The sequence below is a fragment of the Onychostruthus taczanowskii genome, unplaced genomic scaffold (assembly GCF_017590055.1).
Source record: "Onychostruthus taczanowskii isolate IOZ18803 unplaced genomic scaffold, ASM1759005v1 scaffold9, whole genome shotgun sequence".
Lineage (NCBI taxonomy): Eukaryota > Metazoa > Chordata > Aves > Passeriformes > Passeridae > Onychostruthus > Onychostruthus taczanowskii.
The window spans coordinates 17,124,852-17,142,833 of NW_024506993.1; the positions used below are offsets into that span (position 1 = coordinate 17,124,852).

The 17,982-nt window shown below is 42.9% G+C and overlaps 1 protein-coding gene across 8 annotated transcripts in view; it reads left to right on the forward strand.

Annotated features, from left to right (window-relative positions):
- The first annotated feature begins 194 nt into the window (after nucleotides 1-194).
- Nucleotides 195-17,982, forward strand: part of SHISA5 (shisa family member 5) — a 38,996-nt gene continuing 21,208 nt past the window's right edge. For 6 of the 8 annotated variants that reach the window (XR_005954170.1, XR_005954173.1, XR_005954172.1 and 3 more), the window contains exons 1-3: nucleotides 3,682-3,751; nucleotides 4,331-4,408; nucleotides 5,573-5,626. Coding sequence is in view for 3 of the 8 variants with exons in the window: in XM_041425458.1 (XP_041281392.1) it covers nucleotides 3,729-3,751; nucleotides 4,331-4,408; nucleotides 5,573-5,626 (155 nt within the window). In the remaining 5 variants the exon portion in view is untranslated. Of the gene's footprint in view, nucleotides 307-3,681; nucleotides 3,752-4,330; nucleotides 4,409-5,572; nucleotides 5,627-17,982 lie in introns of those variants that run through there. The other 2 variants (XM_041425460.1, XM_041425459.1) reach the window with 2 other exon arrangements.

The following is a 17,982-nucleotide window of genomic DNA, read 5'->3' on the forward strand; positions in this document are numbered from 1 at the left end:
GAGAAAGAAGCCTTCAGTTGGTGCTGCAGCAGCCGCGTTGGGTAACGGGAGCCGCACACGGGGAACGGGGCACAGCGATCAGGTAGTGGGGAATGGGGAACCGAGATCGGGGGCCGGGGACCGCCTCAGCGCTCTCCCGAGCCGGGGCCGCCCCGCCCCGTCCCGCCCGCAGCCTCTGCCGCTTCCCTCGGGCCGCCCCCTCCCTGCACACCCCGGGGCGCGGCCGCCCTCCTGCCGCTGTGTCGGGGCGTGCTGGGCCTCTGCTTCCTCCTGCTCCTGCTGCCGGCGGCCGGTGAGCGCGGGAAGGTGCGGGAGCGGGGAGCGGCGAGGCCCCGGTGCTCCGGGGGGGTTGGGAGGCTCCGGCGTCGCTTTCCGAGGCGGTGATCACATCCCGCCGCGAGGCCTGGCCGCAGCCCCCGGCGTGAGGAGCCCCAGGCTGCGAGCTCAGCCCCCTCAGCTCTGCCGCCCGTGCCGGGGCGGGGACTGAGGGACGCGTGGTTTTGGGAGCTGGGGAACCGTGGTGTTGGGGACACGTGGAACCGTGGTTTTGGGAGGGAGCTGTGGGAACCGCTGTGTTGGGGACACGTGGAACCGTGGTTTTGGGAGCTGGGGAACCGCGGTGTTGGGGACACGTGGAACCGTGGCGGTGGGGGTTGCGGAGCCGTGGCGTTGGGGACTGAGGAACCGTGGTTTTAGGGACACGTTGGAGCCGTGATGTTGGGGACACGTTGGAGCTGTGGTTTTAGGGACACGTTGGAGCCGTGGTGTTGGGGACACTTGGAACCGTGGTTTTAGGGACACGTTAGAGCCTCCCGGCGGCGGCGGGAGGTGCCCACACGTGCACAGCGGTTTTGGCGCGGAATTTGGGGAAAGTCCTGCTGAGGGAAAAGTTCTGCTCAAGTTCGGTGAATTTGTGTTGAGCCGTGGTGTCGGCCAGCAGTGGCCTGATAATAGGGGATGTTGGTAACTAAGGTAAGGTAATGATGTACTAAAGTGGCTGCAGGTTATTCTTGAAGCATCTAATCAAAAACCTTCACCTTTTCACCCCCGACACAGTAAATTCTGCACTTTTACTGGAAGACAATAGAAACACTGAGGTGTTCAGTGATGATATCACATAAACAGCATACTTATGTAAGCTTGTTTAGTGATTGAGTTCATACATCAAATGCTATTATTGGTTGTTTTTTTTTTTTTCAGCAGCCCTATCTGTTGCTAATTTGTTATTGTGCTTAGAGGATGGACTGTGTGGTCTTCCCCAACTTTGTAATTAGAAAGAGCGGATGTAATCACAGAACTTAGCTGGTGAGGTCTCAGAGAAGGAGAAGCACTCTTTATATTTTATATCAGTGGTATCACTTGATCAGAGAGATCCAATTCTGCACAGACGTGTGCAGAAAAGTTGCTTGTGATATGCAAAAAGACATTTGATTTGGTCAGAGTAATCCAGGATCACAGTTTGTTCTGTTCGGGGGCTGAGCTGAAATCAGTGTGGCTGACACGGTCAGAGTTTTATCTGTAAGTACTTCAAGGTATGAGCACCAGAAAAAGGAGTCTTTAAGCTGACTCACCACAAAGGTGCTATAGCTGTAACAGTATGCCAGTTGCTCTTGAATATATTGGGGTGGAAGTTAGTACTTATTGCAGTGATTGGGGACTGGGTGCGAAGAGTGGCAGCTCTGCTCTTGAGCTGGAACTTGGTCAGTCTTTAAAGGTTTTGTGTGGTACTGATGGTGTGAAATCATCATGCTGATGCCCTGCAGGATAGGAGGAACCCCTCAGTAACTGGATTGTGTTGGGTTGGGTGTGGACTGTACCTGTTCTCAGGTGATTCAAATAATTAAACTAGCAGAAGACTGGCTGGGGAAAAAAGTACCATCATTTGATGGGCTGGAGAATTCAGTCAGTTGAGGAAGGGTCTCATGGATGCCACAGCTGATGGAGGAAGAGAGGAACAAAGCAGAAGCACCAAATTCTTCTTTCGTGTGCTGGGCCCTTGTTGGCTCAGCTCAGCCACCTGAGAACTGGCCTAGGCCTTTGGTTTTCCTTGTTATTTGCTTGTGCTGCAGTAGTACAATTGTGAGATGAAGGGAGGAATTTTTTTGGTTGCCTTGCTGTGTAATCTCACAAAGTATTTTGGAATTGGTTTAGCTACCTGTCATTTCCTTGTTGGGGTAGAGGAAGAAGGGTATTAGGTGTCTGCAGAATAAAGAAGACCATGTGTAAGCACATGTAAAGCTGTAAAAAGTACTGTGCTATGGGTACAGAAGTTCTTCTCTGTTTCTATTTAATGAACCTCCATATTTAAACCCTTGAAAGATTTTTGTTTTTCTTTTTATTGTTGGCTGTGATGCCTAAATATTTTTAGCTTTTTTTTATATTTTTTCATGTATTTGTAACATTGTAAGCTGTTAATACAAAGCTCTCACTTCTAATACTTTTCCTGTCCTCCTTCATAGTTTACCAAGCCCTTACTAATACATTCTTGAAATTCTGTTTAGTCTTGCCTTTAGTCTAGCAAGGACACTTCATTTTGCAGCTTATATTGTAGACACAGTAAAGTGTAGGCTAAAAAAGATTGGTGGGGGCTCCAGTGGGGCAGAACCCAGGGGGAAATTACCTAACCAACTGCTCTTCTTACTGGACAATATTTGATAGGTATACTAATCAACCTTAGAAAAATTGTAGAAATACTGTATTGTGTGTGCATATCACCATACTGTGCACCATCAAGGCTGTCAATTAAAGACTTGTGTTCATATTATCATTTTAGCACTGTTTGGAAAAGTTTTGTGTTTTATTCCAGGCAACAGTATTAAGATATTTCTTGATGCCCGAGAGTGAAGGCTGAATTTTCAGATGTTAAAGTCAGTTTAAATATTGTCTTTGCCTTTTTTTTTTTTTTTTTTTGCTTTCTCTGAACAACTACACCTGAAGGAATTTGAGCTCTTTGGATGGAGTGTGGTTTAGGAACAAGATACCAGGGTATGTCGTGTTAACGCGATATGTGATAGGAAGGAAAATGATGAATAGAAACCAGCTGACTGCAGCATTTGTCACTGAAAAATGAAGTGATACCCTTGTTGGGAAATGATTTTGCTTAAGCTTTGAGAAGTTTTTTTGTGGCAGTTAAAAGCTTTTAATGTGCTATTCTTACTGTGCAGTTACTCAGGCTTGGGAGGGCAAGGACAGAGAAAACAGCCAGTGTCTTGAGGAATGTGTCAGCCCAATGCAGTTCTGAAAAGTTTGGGATGTTCCCTAAGGGAGCCATCCTGGTACATGAACATCCCCATTGATTACCACTGCGGCTGCACCAGGTGATGCTTGCAGTGGGAATGCTGCTGGACTGATTTTAGTTCTAAGAATCTGTTGTATGACATCTGTTTTCTGCAATGGATTATCAGGATTAGGATTTTCTGTGAAGTAAACAAAACAACAGGTACAAACAACCAAGTCTCAGGGAAGTCCAAACCTACAGTGAATGCAGTGGTGTTGCATCTTTTCCATCAAGGCAAATCTCTAGGAAAATCAAACATTTTATTCTAACTGATTTTAGGGCCTTTTGGTATTTTTAAACATTTTGGCAACTCATGTTGCTCTTTGAGTCTTTACAGTAATTTGGTAGCTACTCTCAGATATAGTGAAGAAAGTAATACCAGCATCTCATATTTTCATGCAGTTTAGTGCTTGTGTCTGTGTGAACATTTGGATAGAGGTGCTTAGTGAAGATGAGCTACTCTCTGTGTAAGAAGTAAGTATTTGCCTTTGCTATACACAAAAGGAAATACTTGGTTTGTAAGACCTGACCCAAGTACTTTCAGTATGTTTAAATGTTAACTGAGGTGATCTTGTCAGGATGAGAAAAAGAATTTGTATGATTATTCCACTTACTAACTATTGGTTTGTAACTCTTCTCAGTTCTGGATGAGGATTGTCAGGCATATACTGATTATTTTGGTGAGGTACAACTTGCACAATCCTGTCCTATTTCTGCTGTGGATCTTGTCTGGATCGATACTGCTTCTTTAATGTATTCCTAAAATTTGATGAACAAAAATTCCAGTGCAATCAGCTTAACAAAAGTTATGAGGCAAACTGAATGTGTACAACACATTACAATTCTGTCATCAAATGACAAAACCACACTGTTTAATGGTTAAATCTTCCTAAAGGACCTTTCTGTTCTAGATCTCTATCAGGCTCTATTGGGGGTCAACGTTAATGCTTGTTACTTGTACAAAGGGAACAATGAGCTGGATAAAATAATGCATGAACTGATGTGTGTCTTAATAATTTTCAAATACTTATACTCTGTGTAATTTTTCTGAAGGTCTCCTGATGCAGAAGACCCTCTGGAAACTGTAAAGAAGATCGCAGAGAAAATGAGGAAACTGGCATCCACCAACTGGTTGGGATGAAGCTTTAATATGCTTTTTTTTTACCTTTGTGGGAGGGCTTCAAGGCCTGATACAATATGCATTGATGCTTGTTAAAATAATTGTCATTGTCAGCATTGCTATATCACGTGGAAAGTCCTTGTTATTGAAAGCTTAACTTCACACTTCAGGATACTCAAGGACACCAGATAGGTACCACTGGTACCTGCTCCAGATGGAGAATGTTACCAAGTGAAAGGCATCCCAAAGGAGCAGAGAGGACACACTCTAAAACCACGTATTGTGGAGTTATTACTGTAGTCACAGAGTGGATGATGTGGAAAATTGCCAGGCTTGCTGTGGAGAATGAATGAGGCTGGTTGAGTGCAAACTTGAGCTGAGCCACTTGCTTATCTGGCTCAGGCAGGGCTTAACCACTGAAGGGTGTCTGGGGTGAAGCACTGGCCTGAGCTCGGTGTTGTCTCTGTGAAGCACAGAAGAGCAGCCACCTCCCTGCAGGGAAAGCAAGCATCACTCCCCTTTACTCAGGCATAAGAGGACTTGTTCAAAGTACAGATCTGCTCCTTGGAGGCCACCATGATATGCAGTGGTAGTGTGGAGCAAAGACTGTCAGAGATCCTTAGCCAGGTGGAGGAGGGACTGACACTGAAATGTCACACTTCTGTTCTGCCGTTGGTTCAGTTTGACTGAAGGTAACAGAAACCCTCATAAAATTGGTGTTTGCTTTTCTCTGTGTAGAGGATGAGACTATGGCCCCACTTGGTGGACAAATTGCTGTGCTTGCTCCTCACTCCCCAAAGCAGGGATGCCTGTCAGAGCATATCTGGGTGAAACTAAGCTTGGTTAATGGTGAAGGTGAGCTTAGTAAAAAGCTGTATTTGTTGATTTTTGTTGTTAATCACTGACTAACTTTAGTTACTTAGGGCTAATGCAGTAAATGCATTTATCCACAGCTGCTCTGAATCTATGTATGGTCTGTTTGGTTTTGGATTTTGCAAAACTGCCTTGGAACAGCGCTGTCAGGCTATTTTCAAATCCATACTTTTAGCACCACAGGCAACCAAAAGAATCTCTCCTTTTAGTGTACCTTACCTTTCATAAGCACTTGAAACTTGGCTCGGTAACTTTAATAAGTAATGAATTCCATTTTTTTGAGATGAATTCTCTTGTTACAGGATCTCTGACTCGGACATTTTTCAGGATCCTGATTTAGACTTTTCTGGCCCCAGGTAAGCCATGCAAGCTTTTAAAATGGGATTTGTGTAGAAGTTCTTCATTGTGTTATCAGGACATGGCAGTGTTGGCTTAACAGTTGGACTCAGCGATCTTAAAGATCTTTTCCAGCCTAAACAGTTCCATGATTCTGTGCTGCTAGAATACAAAAATAGAAATACTAATTTGTGTGTTAAGAGTTTGGAACACTCAAAATCTGTGTGTGTGTTGGAAGGAGGAGAGACATGAGGAAGAAGCTGGGTGTTGCTATTGAGACCATAACAGTCTCTGTATATAATAATCTGCATCCTCCCTGCTGAACAGGAGTTTGAAGCATTAGCACAGAGTCACAGAACAGCTGGGGTTGGAAGGGACCTCTGGAGATCCAGTCCAACCCTCCTGCCAAGGCAGGGTCACCTGGAGCAGCTGACACAGGAATGTGTCCAGGTGTGACTTGAATGTCTCCAGAGAGGAGACCCCACTCACTCTGTGGGGAGCCTCTTCCAGTACTCTGCCATTCTTAACATAAAGAAGTTCTTCCTCACAATGAGGTGGAATCTCCTCTGTTTTAGTTTTTGGCCATTTCTCTGTGCTTTGTGCTCTTAGAACATCCATAGTGGCTCTGGAAGAAAATCTGCTTTATGTTTGAAGTGTCTCCTTGGTGTTCTAGCATCTTTTGCGTTAGTTTCTATCAATATTTCTCCATCTCTTTCAGTCTTGGAAAGAATTCCTTTAAGCCTATATTGGTGATGACAGGAGTCCTGCTGTAAAAATGTGTCAGTTTTTCACAGAAGATGATGAAGAGAGGACAGGGATTAATCACAGAATGTTACAGGGTTGGAATGGCCATTAAGGATGATCTATTCCCAGCCTCCCTCTGCCATGGCCAGGGACACAGGTCCCACTTACTGAAGGCCCATCCAGCCTGGCCTTGAACACTGCCAGGATTGGGACACCCACAGCTTCCACTGGAAACCTGTTCTAGTGCATCACCATCCTCATAGTAAAACCTTTCTTCCTAATAGCCAATCTGAATTTCCTCTCTTTCAGTTTGTACCCATTTACTCTGTGTCCTGTCAGTCCAGTTCCTGACAAAGAGCCCCTCTCCGGTTCCCTGTATCTCCTACGGACACTGGGAAGTGCTGGGGGGTATCCCCACAAGCTTCTCTTCTCCAGGCTGAACAGCCCCAGCTCTCCCAGCCTGTCTCCTCAGGGGTGGTGCTGCAGCTCTCTTATCAACATCGCGCACATCTTACCAACAACCCTGGACTCGCTCCAACCCTTCCGAGTCCTTCCTGTGCTGGAAGTGACGCTGAGCTCTGGCTGATGGATGTTTCTGCGTAGGTTTGGCGATCGGGAGCGCGGCAGCGGCGCTGGGGCTCCCCTTTAAGGGGCGGTGCGGGCGCCGTGACGTGCGCGGGGCCGGGCGGCGGGCGCGGAGCGAGCGGCGGCGAGCATGGGGTAAGCGGCGGGGCTCGGGGCTTCGGGAAGGGACCCGACAGCCCCGGGGGGACCCCGACAGCTGCAGGGGGAACCCGCCCGGCCTTCCCGGGACCTCCGGCGGAGCGGGTTCAGTACCGGCTGCGAGCGGGGCCGTGCGAGCCGCATCCCCGGGAGCGGCGGGCGGGGGTCGGGGCCGGCGCCCTCCGCGGCACAGCCGGGCTGAGCCCCCGCGCTGTGTGTCTGCACCTGCGGGGGAGGAAGGGGCACTGCCATGGTGGTGTGAATGGGGTACTTGCATGTCTTGGAGCCGTGGTCTCTTTGGTGATGTCTCTTCAAGGAGGAGGATTTAATGTAACAAATCTCTTGGAGGAGGGATGCCCCTTCTCAGCTAGGCTGATCGTCTGTCTTCAGATGTGTGGTTCCAGTACAGCAGGCATGAGCCTTATCTTGAAGTCAGGGCTTGCTCTTTGTGAATGACAGAAAAAAGCGTTTAGGAAGGAGCAGTTAAATTGTTTTAATTATCTTTGTTTTCAGCTGTGGAATGTTTAAAAAGAGAACTGTGGATGTCTCACCTTGAGAAGATGAGTGACTTCCTTTTCAATTACATTACAGCTTTGAAAAATTAGTGTTGTGCAAAGGCCTAGACTTGACATCAAACTTACCTTCTTGTTAGGCATTTTATTAGAAAGGTGGTATTACTCACAGGAATACTGTCATTGAAAAGCCACCTGGATATGACTCTGGAGAAAAACCACATCTCAGAACTTTCCAAAATGACTTATGTCTGAGCTGTCCCATTTAGGGTGTTTCAATACTGGATTGTAGTGAGTGGCACCGTCTGTGACTGCAGCCAGTGGGACACCAAGTAGATTTTTGTTTAGCTACAGACAGTGCCTGGAGTTTTGTGTTGTGTATGTTGAGGTTTCTATGCTTTTTTAACCAAGTAGTAAGCTGAACTCCTTCTGGAAGAGTTGTCATGCTTCCTTGCCTGCAAGGTCTACTCCACCCTCTCTCTGTGCCAATTTTTTTTTTTTAAAGGCAGGTTTTGCCTTGTTTCTTGATGACTATGTTAGGTTAATTCTTCACTGTGTGGAGAGAAGGGCTGATGTCAGAATATTTCTTTGTATCTACAACAAGATGAGCATTCTCTTTGAACAGTTTGTAACATGACAGGAAGCAAAAAGGGCAACTTCCTTTAGTGCCCTGTTCTTTCTCAGGAGTTGCAAATATTACCTTTGACACTGCCTTTGAGAAGGAGGTGATGATTTCCTGGCATTATGGGTCAGAAAGTGTTTAGTTCCCCATTCTTGCATCAGGCTGATTTCTAGATAGAGTTACCACCCTGGCACACTGCTCACAAATTCTGTCTTTTTAAGAGAACTTCCCCATTCTGAGGGCGAGTTACAGACTACCTGTGGACTTGCCACTGGACTCTGTGGTCTGGGTGTTTCTTCTCCCTGCTTGGAAATCCTGCCACGATTACACCATAATTCTAAGGACAGGGTTAGGGTTAGGGAAGGGCTGCTGGTGGAATGTTTGTTCTTTGTTGTCCTGCTTGGCTGAGCAATTTCTAGTTTGCTTGTACTTTTGCTTTTTTGCTGTGTTTATTCTGAGGTTTTCTGCAGGAGTGCAAGCAAAGCCCCAGTTTTCAGTAGGTTTCTTTTTAGTATCATCCTCTGATATTAATGTTTTTCAGTATTTATATTGAGTATCAGGTGCTGTTGAGGCAGGTGTGCATTTTGGGCAATCCTTTTAAGTGTATTTCACATTGCAAGTGGTCCATACTCTGTAATCTTTGGTGTACATTTTAAAGACAATAAATTGCACTCAATTGGAGTGTGTTAATAATGCACTTCTAAGTATTTGAAGGTATTTTGCTTCCCAGAATGCTGCATTTGGAAGCAAATGTAAGCATTCTAGGAAAGGTATAAAAGTCAGGGTTAACTCAGATTCAGGCCCTTTACATTGTTGATCAGTCCTTAAAGATCATGTGGAGCTTTTAGGTCAGGGTATAGACACAGGTTTCATACTGCTGAACTTGATAAATTTGTCACCATTTTTCCTTGACCATAAGTGATTTCTCCAATTTCTGCTGCTAGTGAATGTGTTGTGGCAAAGGTTTACTACTGGAAGGTGTTTCAGGATTTTTTTCCCCCCATTTTGATTGGAGTACTGAGTTTTCCCCTGCTTTACGCTGGTTTCAAAGGTGGATTGTGAGTAGTGAGGTTAATTTAGTTGGTTTCCCCTTTTCATTCTGCTGTATGTAGTATTATTTTAAGAAACTGTGCAAAAAGCAGAGCACTGATTCACCAGGACAGAACTTGTTATTATTTTCATTGGTAATGTGATTACTTAGCCTTGGTATGCCAATTTTCCAATAGTGACCCTTACTGGAAAAGGAAATTAGATGACTCATATCCACAATTCAACTACTTGTGAAGTATTTGAGTGTTTAAGGAGATGGAGCAATTCAAAACATCTGTATCAGAGTTACAGAAGAAAATAATGTAGTTGGGCAGCTGATACTGGGCTTTCTAACTGGAAACAAGACTTCACATTGTCTGTGTACACAGTTAATTTGGCTGTTTCTGAATTAATTTTTGCCTGTAAGTTACAGCAGATTGTGTAAGAGGTACAGTAATGCCTGAGGCAAGGCTGTTCCTCCTTATGAGAAGGGGGAGGCAGATGTCCATCTTCCTGGGAAGCTTTGGCCAGCAGAGACAGACCAGCCTTTTTGGATGGGGATGTGCTCATTTGGGGTTTGAGCCATGTGTTGTCTTGTGGCTTCCTTGTCCTTTTGTGATACAGAGAAAATCCATGCCTGGTTGAGATGTGGCAGCTACAATAGGCTGCTACAGGCTAACCTGGCAAACCAGCATATTTGTAACAGTGAAAGATATGATTATCCTGATTTTCTTTGTCTGGTTTAGATATTTTCAAGTCCATGTTTTCTCCACAGACAAGGTCAAAAATTATATTGAACTATGCCCTGTTTCTTCTCCCCTGCTATTACTATCAGGGACTCCAGTTTACACTTTCTGGTATATTTGGATACTCCAGGATCTGTAATAGGTTGCCAGTGATAAGAAAGTAAATAATGAAGATAATTACAGAATCACAGAATTGCTAGGGTTGGAAGGAACCTCTGGAGATCATCTAGTCCAACCCCCCTCCCAGGCAGTGTCACCTGGAGCATGTTACACAGGAATGTGTCCAGGTGGGTGTGGAATGTTTCCAGAGGGAAGACTCCGTGAAAATTGGAAAAAAAAACTTGTAGAAATGTAAGCAGTCTCTGTTTAACAATGAGCAGAGGATTTCTTTTCCAGTGCTGGTCCTTGGTATTTTCTGTAATAAATGAGTTAAACTGCATACAGCCTGTTCTGTGAGGCTCGTGTTCAAGCCCAAGCTAATCTCACCAAGGAATGTAAGCTCCTTGCCTGGAAACATCTGAGACTTGGATTTGAAGCTACTTAAAGAAATGTTTTATGCTTTTTACTACCCTGAAGAGTAAACATCAGCTTGCACAATTAGCAGTGGTAACTTACATTGCATTTGGTTTTGTGTTCACCGTGTTCTTGGTGAAGAAGCTGCTTGAAGGTGGCACAGAGTTGAGTTGTGTCTCTGCTGCTGTAGGCACTTAGGTTTCGTTTCCTCAGTTACCAGGCAGGAAGGAGAGGTTGAAAAATGCTGCCCTGGTGCACGAGGCAGATGTGCATGGCTGGGTTAGTGTGCCCTGCTCACCACAGAGCAGGGTGTGACAGCAGCAACCACCCTGAGCGCACAACGACACAGCAAGATTGATCACTTGGATTTTGTTCAGGAGTTAATTTTCCTGTGGCTGTGTGCTTCATTGAACATAGTTACCTGCCAGGGTAGAGCGTTCCCTCTGGCTGTGGGTTTTCCTGTGCCTCTTTGTAACTCTGAAAACAGTACATTTTTAACATACCAGCTGACTGGAGAGAGATTGTGGAAGAGGTTGCACGTAGGGTAGCCCTCAAAGAAGGATCCTATAGCCCAAGAAACAGAGAATCCTTTAAAAACATGTTTAAAAGGCCATGATGGCTATTCATTAGGATCTGTAAAAATTTGAGCATTTCATATACTGCCATAAAAAAGCCATGGCCTGAGGTGTAGCTGGATATATTTGCCACAGATTGTGTTTGTAGATGTATTATGGGAGGAGGAGAAAACCCTCAAATTGCCCAGCCTTTTAAAACTGCAGCTGTAGTGTCTTCTGTGAAATGAACAAATTGGTTTAATTTCAGGAAATTATCAGTTGTGTAGAGATTGGCCTTTTGTCAAAATCTTTGTCAAATTCAAAACACTTTATACCATTCATTTTTGATGTGATACACCTCTGTTTTATTAGCATGATCTCTGGCTCTCAATTCCACTTAGGGGTAAACTTAAAAACGGCCTTCAAAGTCACTTTTGTGGCTCTTTTGGCAAAGATCTTGTTAATAATCAAGTGTTATTTAAAAGAAGTAGTGGTTGGCCAGATGTGACCTCTGCTGCAGTGGTCTGTTCTTGTTTGTACAGTGTTGGATTTTCCTTGATGATCCTTGTTGTGCTGGGTGACTGATGTTCCAGAAGAGAAGGGGAATGTGGGGCAAGATGTTATAGTAGTACAGGATAATTAATTTATTTAACTCAAACTTTGCTCCTGCCCAGACACAGTATTTGGAAATTTTATATATGTGATGATACATGAGTAATGTGGGTAAAGATAAAGGTGTGTTTCCTATAAAAGCTGGGTTATAAGGCAGGCAAAGCAGGTGGGTGTAACCTAGTCCAAACTTCCTTTTACTGCAGTTGCAGTGTGTTTTGCAAGTCGTACACCAGATTTCAATTTGCCAGGGAAAAAAATACTTTAACTCTTTGGCCAAGTTAGTTTCTAATTTGTTGTTTAAATTTGCTTCTAGAATTAGTATGGTACTGGCAGTAGCAAATTCATAATATTGCAGGTTTTATGGGGAAATTTTTTGTGTAGCACTTAGTTGTTTTTTTTGTTTTGTTTGGTTTTCTTTTTCAGTTAAAACTTATGTTAATTCATAAGTTTTAACTGAAAATCCTTGCCATTGCCAGATTTGAATTTGGGTGTGGGGGGGTAACATCCTGTGTCCTTGAAGTGGGTGGTAGGAAGGGAATTGACTCATGTTGTTTGCTTTAAATATCTGTAATCATTCTACATTCTCTTTTTGCCACTAAAGGAATGTTTAAAATTTATTTACCACCTGCAGAAGTAAATGCCTTTAATTGTGTTTAAGGACAGTTTGTATGCTGGGGGTCCAGTGGACTGAAAATTATCTGGGGGCCTGCATGAAGCTGCAGTGTTAATTCTTGCACTGCTGATGAAAGACTTCAGTCCCTCTGAATGCAGCCTTGACTTTTCCCCTTATTATGTTCATATTTTAATGTATTAGTTGCTTACAGCAATTACTCTGTTTTCTACAAAGTGTACAATAATAGATTTCCTGGCAAACTTCACTGGAAAATTGTATTTTTAGTATGTATTGCAAAGGGATTTATATATATATAGACATACTTAGTACAAGTGCACTCTTTAAGGACCAAGAAGAGATGCTTGTATACATATTCCATAATGACCTGTTGGATCAGGGTGTCAGATGTCTGAGTAAGACCACAAACTCCCAAAGTTTGGTTTGGTGAGGAAGTTCCCTCCCTGCCACTTTCTCATAAAGGCTGCTTAAGAACACGTTGTGCTAAACATGTTATTTAAAAAATGGAGAATTAAAAAAAAAAAATAAAAGTAAATATAATATTAGAAAATAGTAGTTAGCTTTATTTCCAGTAGGTCTTTGTGTTTAAAATTGACGTTTATTATTTTGGGCTTAAAGTAATCCACATCAGATTCCTATTTGCACAGACAGGTAAAGGCTCCATTCAGCACATATTTAGCAAACTTCTTCCCCTGAGACTCTTGCCTTCTCTTTTTCTCTAGCACTCTGGCAGTTGCAGAGTTTCTTGCTTCCCGTGGCATTATTGTTGTTTTAGCTTGTTTCTCAGGCCAGAGCTGGGTCCCTGGGCTGTGCTCAGCTGTGGGCTCTGGGGGATGCAGCTCAGGGCTCTTTGTACCGCAGGTAAACAAAGGGGTTGTTTTGCTGGGTTACAGACTCTCCTTTTGGGAGTACCCAGAAAGAATTACGGAAAGTAGTGCTGAGTTTTAGGGGTTTTCATTCAATCTGTGTCTCTGCTAGAGCTGTTTGCAGTTCGTGATGGCTTGAGCTGGTGCTGCTCTGAGGGGTTAGTCAAAATACAGTGAAACCCTTTTCACGACATGGGGGCAGAACCCCAGGAGAGACACTCTGAAGTGCTAATTGAGTTAACATTTGTCTGAAACACCACAATTCCAATCCACACTTCGCTGCATTGCAGAGCTCCTAAAATGACTTCGCAGTTTCTCAAACCTGCCAGTCTGATGAAACAACCAAGATTTTGTAAAATTGAAACCACGCTGCTCAGTCTGAGTCTTAGGCTGCCTGTTGCCTACCGCAAGAATCACTTGGAAACTTCCTGATCATGTGGGGATCCTGTTCTGGGGAGGTGGCCAAGGCTGCACCAGCAATTACTGTGATGGCACCTGGACCAGGAGGCTTGACTGTGGTGTATATTCCTTCTCATTGTCTGCCTGTGCTGAAGCTTCTGGCTCTGCTAAATTAGGCTGCTCCCTCTTGCAAGTGTTAAAAGCAGGCTAATATTTTCCTGTGAGTTTGCTTTCTGAGTAATAGCAAATTATTTTCGTTTAATCTTTAGGAAAGTGTTTTGAATTTTTATGCTAAAACATTAAACTGAGGAAGTGTGTTGGTAGTAAAGTTGTAAAACCTAATCCCTGTGAAAAGCTCTTGGAAATTCATATTGCTCTTTAAAAAAAAAAAAAGGCATTATTTTCTTGCTAAACTTCACAGGCAATATGTGGCACTGTGTGGCTGTGACTAAAATGTTAGTTAAGCATCTCCCTCTGGGGACTTGTTTGGGCATGCCCTACACCTCAGTCAGGGCAGACGTGGATATTTCCCATTCCATCACATTTCTGGGAGCTGGATCCTTTTCTGGAGCAGTAAGGAATGACATGCTTATACTCGATTTTTTTATTTTACTTTTAGGAATGGCCTAAATTATCTTTTGAAGTCTTTCCAGACCACCCCGTGTTACAGTCATAACTCACTATTTGTAAGTGTTTGTTTTTAAAAGCAGCAGTGCTTTTGAAGAGAGCCTTGCCAATGTGTTTCCCAAAGCCTGGAAGAAATCTTGGAATAGATTAAAACTTGCACAATAAAAAGGCTGCTTAAACTAATTTTTCATAACTAGGTGGTCTCATTGTTAATTTGGATTTTTTTTCTGTTTTAAGACAACATTTTTAGTGTGCCCTACTCACATGAAGGCATAGATATATGAAAACTTCTTTTGTATCAACTTACAAAATGTCACTTACTTAAGTGATTCAAACTGTTAAGAAGAGTTAAAAATACATTGCTGGAATCAAAGCTTTGAAAATGCTTTAAATAAACTACTTTTTTTTTTTAATTTGACTGTTCAAGATCAAGATCTCCAACATGAACAACTGCCTTGAGAATTAACTTCTACAAATAGTGTTACTTAGATCCTGGTCTTGGTTCTCACATTTTAATGTTTCATTCAGTCCTGAGAGGGGTAAAATAGGCAAGTAACTCCCTTTATGTGAACTGATAGATACTTTGAATAATTACACAGCTTTAAAGGTGAGTCTGAGAGACATTCTCATTACACACACACTTCAGTGCCTTCCAAAGGTGAGAGGATAGGGTAGAAGTGGAGGTGGGGCAAGGCAGGAGAGAGGTGGTGGTAGGAAGGGGCAGGATGTTATCTCTCCAATTTTACTGAATGGAATTAATGTCTCCATATTTGCTTTCCTATAAATTTTATGAGAAATTGCGGTTTGTCATTGCTGCAGTAAAACTGCTGTTAACTTTGATTTTGTTTTTTATTAAATCATTGGCAAAAGTTTGCTTTTCTGTGAAGGGAAAGAAGCAGGAAATGTCAGTGAATGAGCTCAAGCTGTTTATAACTGTGCTTTATTTAGACTATGGTATATATAATGTGGGAGTCTGGAAACCTGGATTGAGACTGACGCCAGCAGAGCACTCTGAGCTGCTGCTGTGGCCACCCTGATTTCTCCACTCTGACGTTTGTTTGCAGAATGCAGGGGTCAGGTGTGCTTTTGGTTTTGGTTGGTTTTTGTTTTCTCGTGGTTAACCATTCAGGGGAAGAATCTGTAAGCAACAATCCCTCATTTGTTCTTTTTCACTTATGTACAATGCTAATGGTAATTAAATAATCATTTAATGTGAATATCCAAATATTTTAGAGCCCTTTTGGCAGATTCATCAGCTGAAAGCAATCAAATGAAGCAATTTTTGTCTAAGAAGAGAGTTAGCACACTGCAAGAGAGTCTTTATACCTACTGGAATATCTTGTCTCCTGAAGGTTAGAAAGTTCACTGAATAATATATGTTGAGCGCCTTTCTGACTTCACTTGACCATCATCTGTTAGTGGCAGCCCTCCTGCACGTTTTTCAGTAGTGGGATATCACTTAAATGCTCAGTAAGTGCTGAGACCAGTACTCCTTGGGCAGTAAAAAAGGCATTATTACAGTGAGGTAGTGACTGACCATGCAGAAATCCCAAAAGAGTATTGCTAGTTTTGGTTGTCAATAAAAATACTTAGAAAAAAAATTCTTTTTGGAGAACTCCAGTGTTGAAAGAAAGTGTTGATGACATGAATTACAAGTTCACAGGTCTTACTGTTTTTTCTGTAAGTGTCTCCCTACTTTGTGCTGTTCTAAGGCATTAGCCTGCATGAGCCCAAGCCCTGGCAGGAAAATTATCTGCTGTGAAGGAGGTGATAAAAATGCCTTCCAGTAATCAGTTGTTACACTCCTTAAAGAACTGGGAGAAGAGCTATCTCCTCTCTGTTATTTGACTTGCTGGGCTGTCTCTGAAAGCTTATAATTTTGGTCTGCAGCAATCAGACTGTTTCAGTGGGTAGGAGTGGGTCACAGTGTTTGCACACACAAACACAGAACTCTGATGTGTACACCTGACACACCTGCACCTCAAACATGTGTCTCCGTTTAACTCTTCTGAAGATGGGTGCAGAATGTCCTTGTGTCATTTTGCCAAGGACACGAGTGATCCAAGTGCACAGGGTGTCTCTTAACAACTTGGTGAAGATGAGAACATTGTGTGTTGGTTTTTTAGCTTTGCTTTTGTTGTGTTCCTTATTAGAGGTAGCAAATAGGAGATATCTGGTTCATTGAGCAGAAAACTTCATTAAAAACAAACAAATGGAGCCCATGGTCAGTGTTTTTATCTGTTGATGGCCCTCAGCTTGGCTGCAGATGGGCTTGTGCTGTTTTCTCTCCTTGTATCAGAAACTAACTTAGTTGTGAAAGATAAGGGGGTTGTGCCAGTTTCCTCCTGTGCTTGGTAATTTACGATGAATAAATATTTCTCCACTTTATCTCAATTTTTCTGGTATCTTTGATTCTGCCCAGCCTTTGCTAAAGTTCTAAGAAGTTCATTGTCTGTACAAGTGAAGAATTTTAGTTGTCTTTGTCATCTCTTACCTTGACATAAGAATTTCTTTCCTTAGCATAGTTTTTCCTTTACTGGGGGAAAAACCCAAAGAAGAACCTAGAAGACTGCTTCACTTTGTCTTTGCTGCTGTTGCTGGAGAACAGCTGTGTATAATGGAAGTAATGTCAGCTTCCCTAGTGAGAGAGCTCTTTCAGGGTTGGTCCAGAACTGGAAACAAAAGAAAAAACTCTTGGCTGCTCCACAAGTATCAGAAATTTCAGCTGACATTTCTTGTCCTGCAGTTTCTGAAGGTGTCTGTAGTTTGTCACAGGTGTTCTTGCTGTTTCTTGAGAACATTGGAATCAGGATCATGATTCAGCGTATGGATCCATTGAGTGCAGTTCTCTCTCTTTTCTTCTCTTGAAATCACATTTGTATTTTGCTTTTTACACCAGGCTTGAAAGAAGTGGGATTTTTTGGATGGTGATGAGCTGACTGTGAACTTACTGTGCTGAGGTGAAGATAATGCTCATGAGGATGAGAGAGGACACTTAAAAGCTGGGTGTTTAGGAGTGTGTGTTTAGGTCACCATCTCAAAAATGTTCTGGGCATATAAATGGGGCAAAACATGCATGTGTTCTTCAACACATTATTTTCACCTTTACATCCTGTGTTGTGTTGCAGTAATCCATTTATTTTCCTGGCAGTGTTTCTGACATGGTTCCTGTGACTTCAGGAGGCTGCAGCAGTTCCTGCTTCCTGTATCAGTACTTCATGGTTGTATCCATGGTGCTGTATTTAGTGCTTCACAAAATCAGTGCTTAAGTCAGATACAGTTACAATTTCATGAAGTCATTGTTTTGAAAGAGAATTGACTCCAGCTTTTTCTTCTAGCTTTTGCAGAAACAGAATAAAATTAATGCAACCTCTCTTAAGGGGAAAGAATGCATTTTAAATTGAGCCTTTTTTATTTGTCAGTGCTCAGCTTACTAAGGGTTAAGTTGCTCTAGAAGACACTGAGGTGGTGAGGTCTTTTAAATTTGGGCTAGGATAAAGCATTTTGCAATTCTTTTTGTCAGTGATTTAACCTTCCAGTGTCACTGATACTCAAATGCAATTTTCACATTTGGTGGTTGTTTGGTAGCCAAGTGAAAATTGCTGGATGCTATGGAGATTTCTTTTTTTTTTTTTTTTGATTAAAGCTGTTAACAGGAAACTGAATAGGGGGAAAAAAAACCAAAGAACTCTGTAGCCAAAATCTCTACCAACAAACAAAAACAGGATGGATGTGAAAATGGCCTCTCTAGTCTTTGTTTTAGAGCTAATTGTTCTTTAAAACTGACTTCCTGCAATT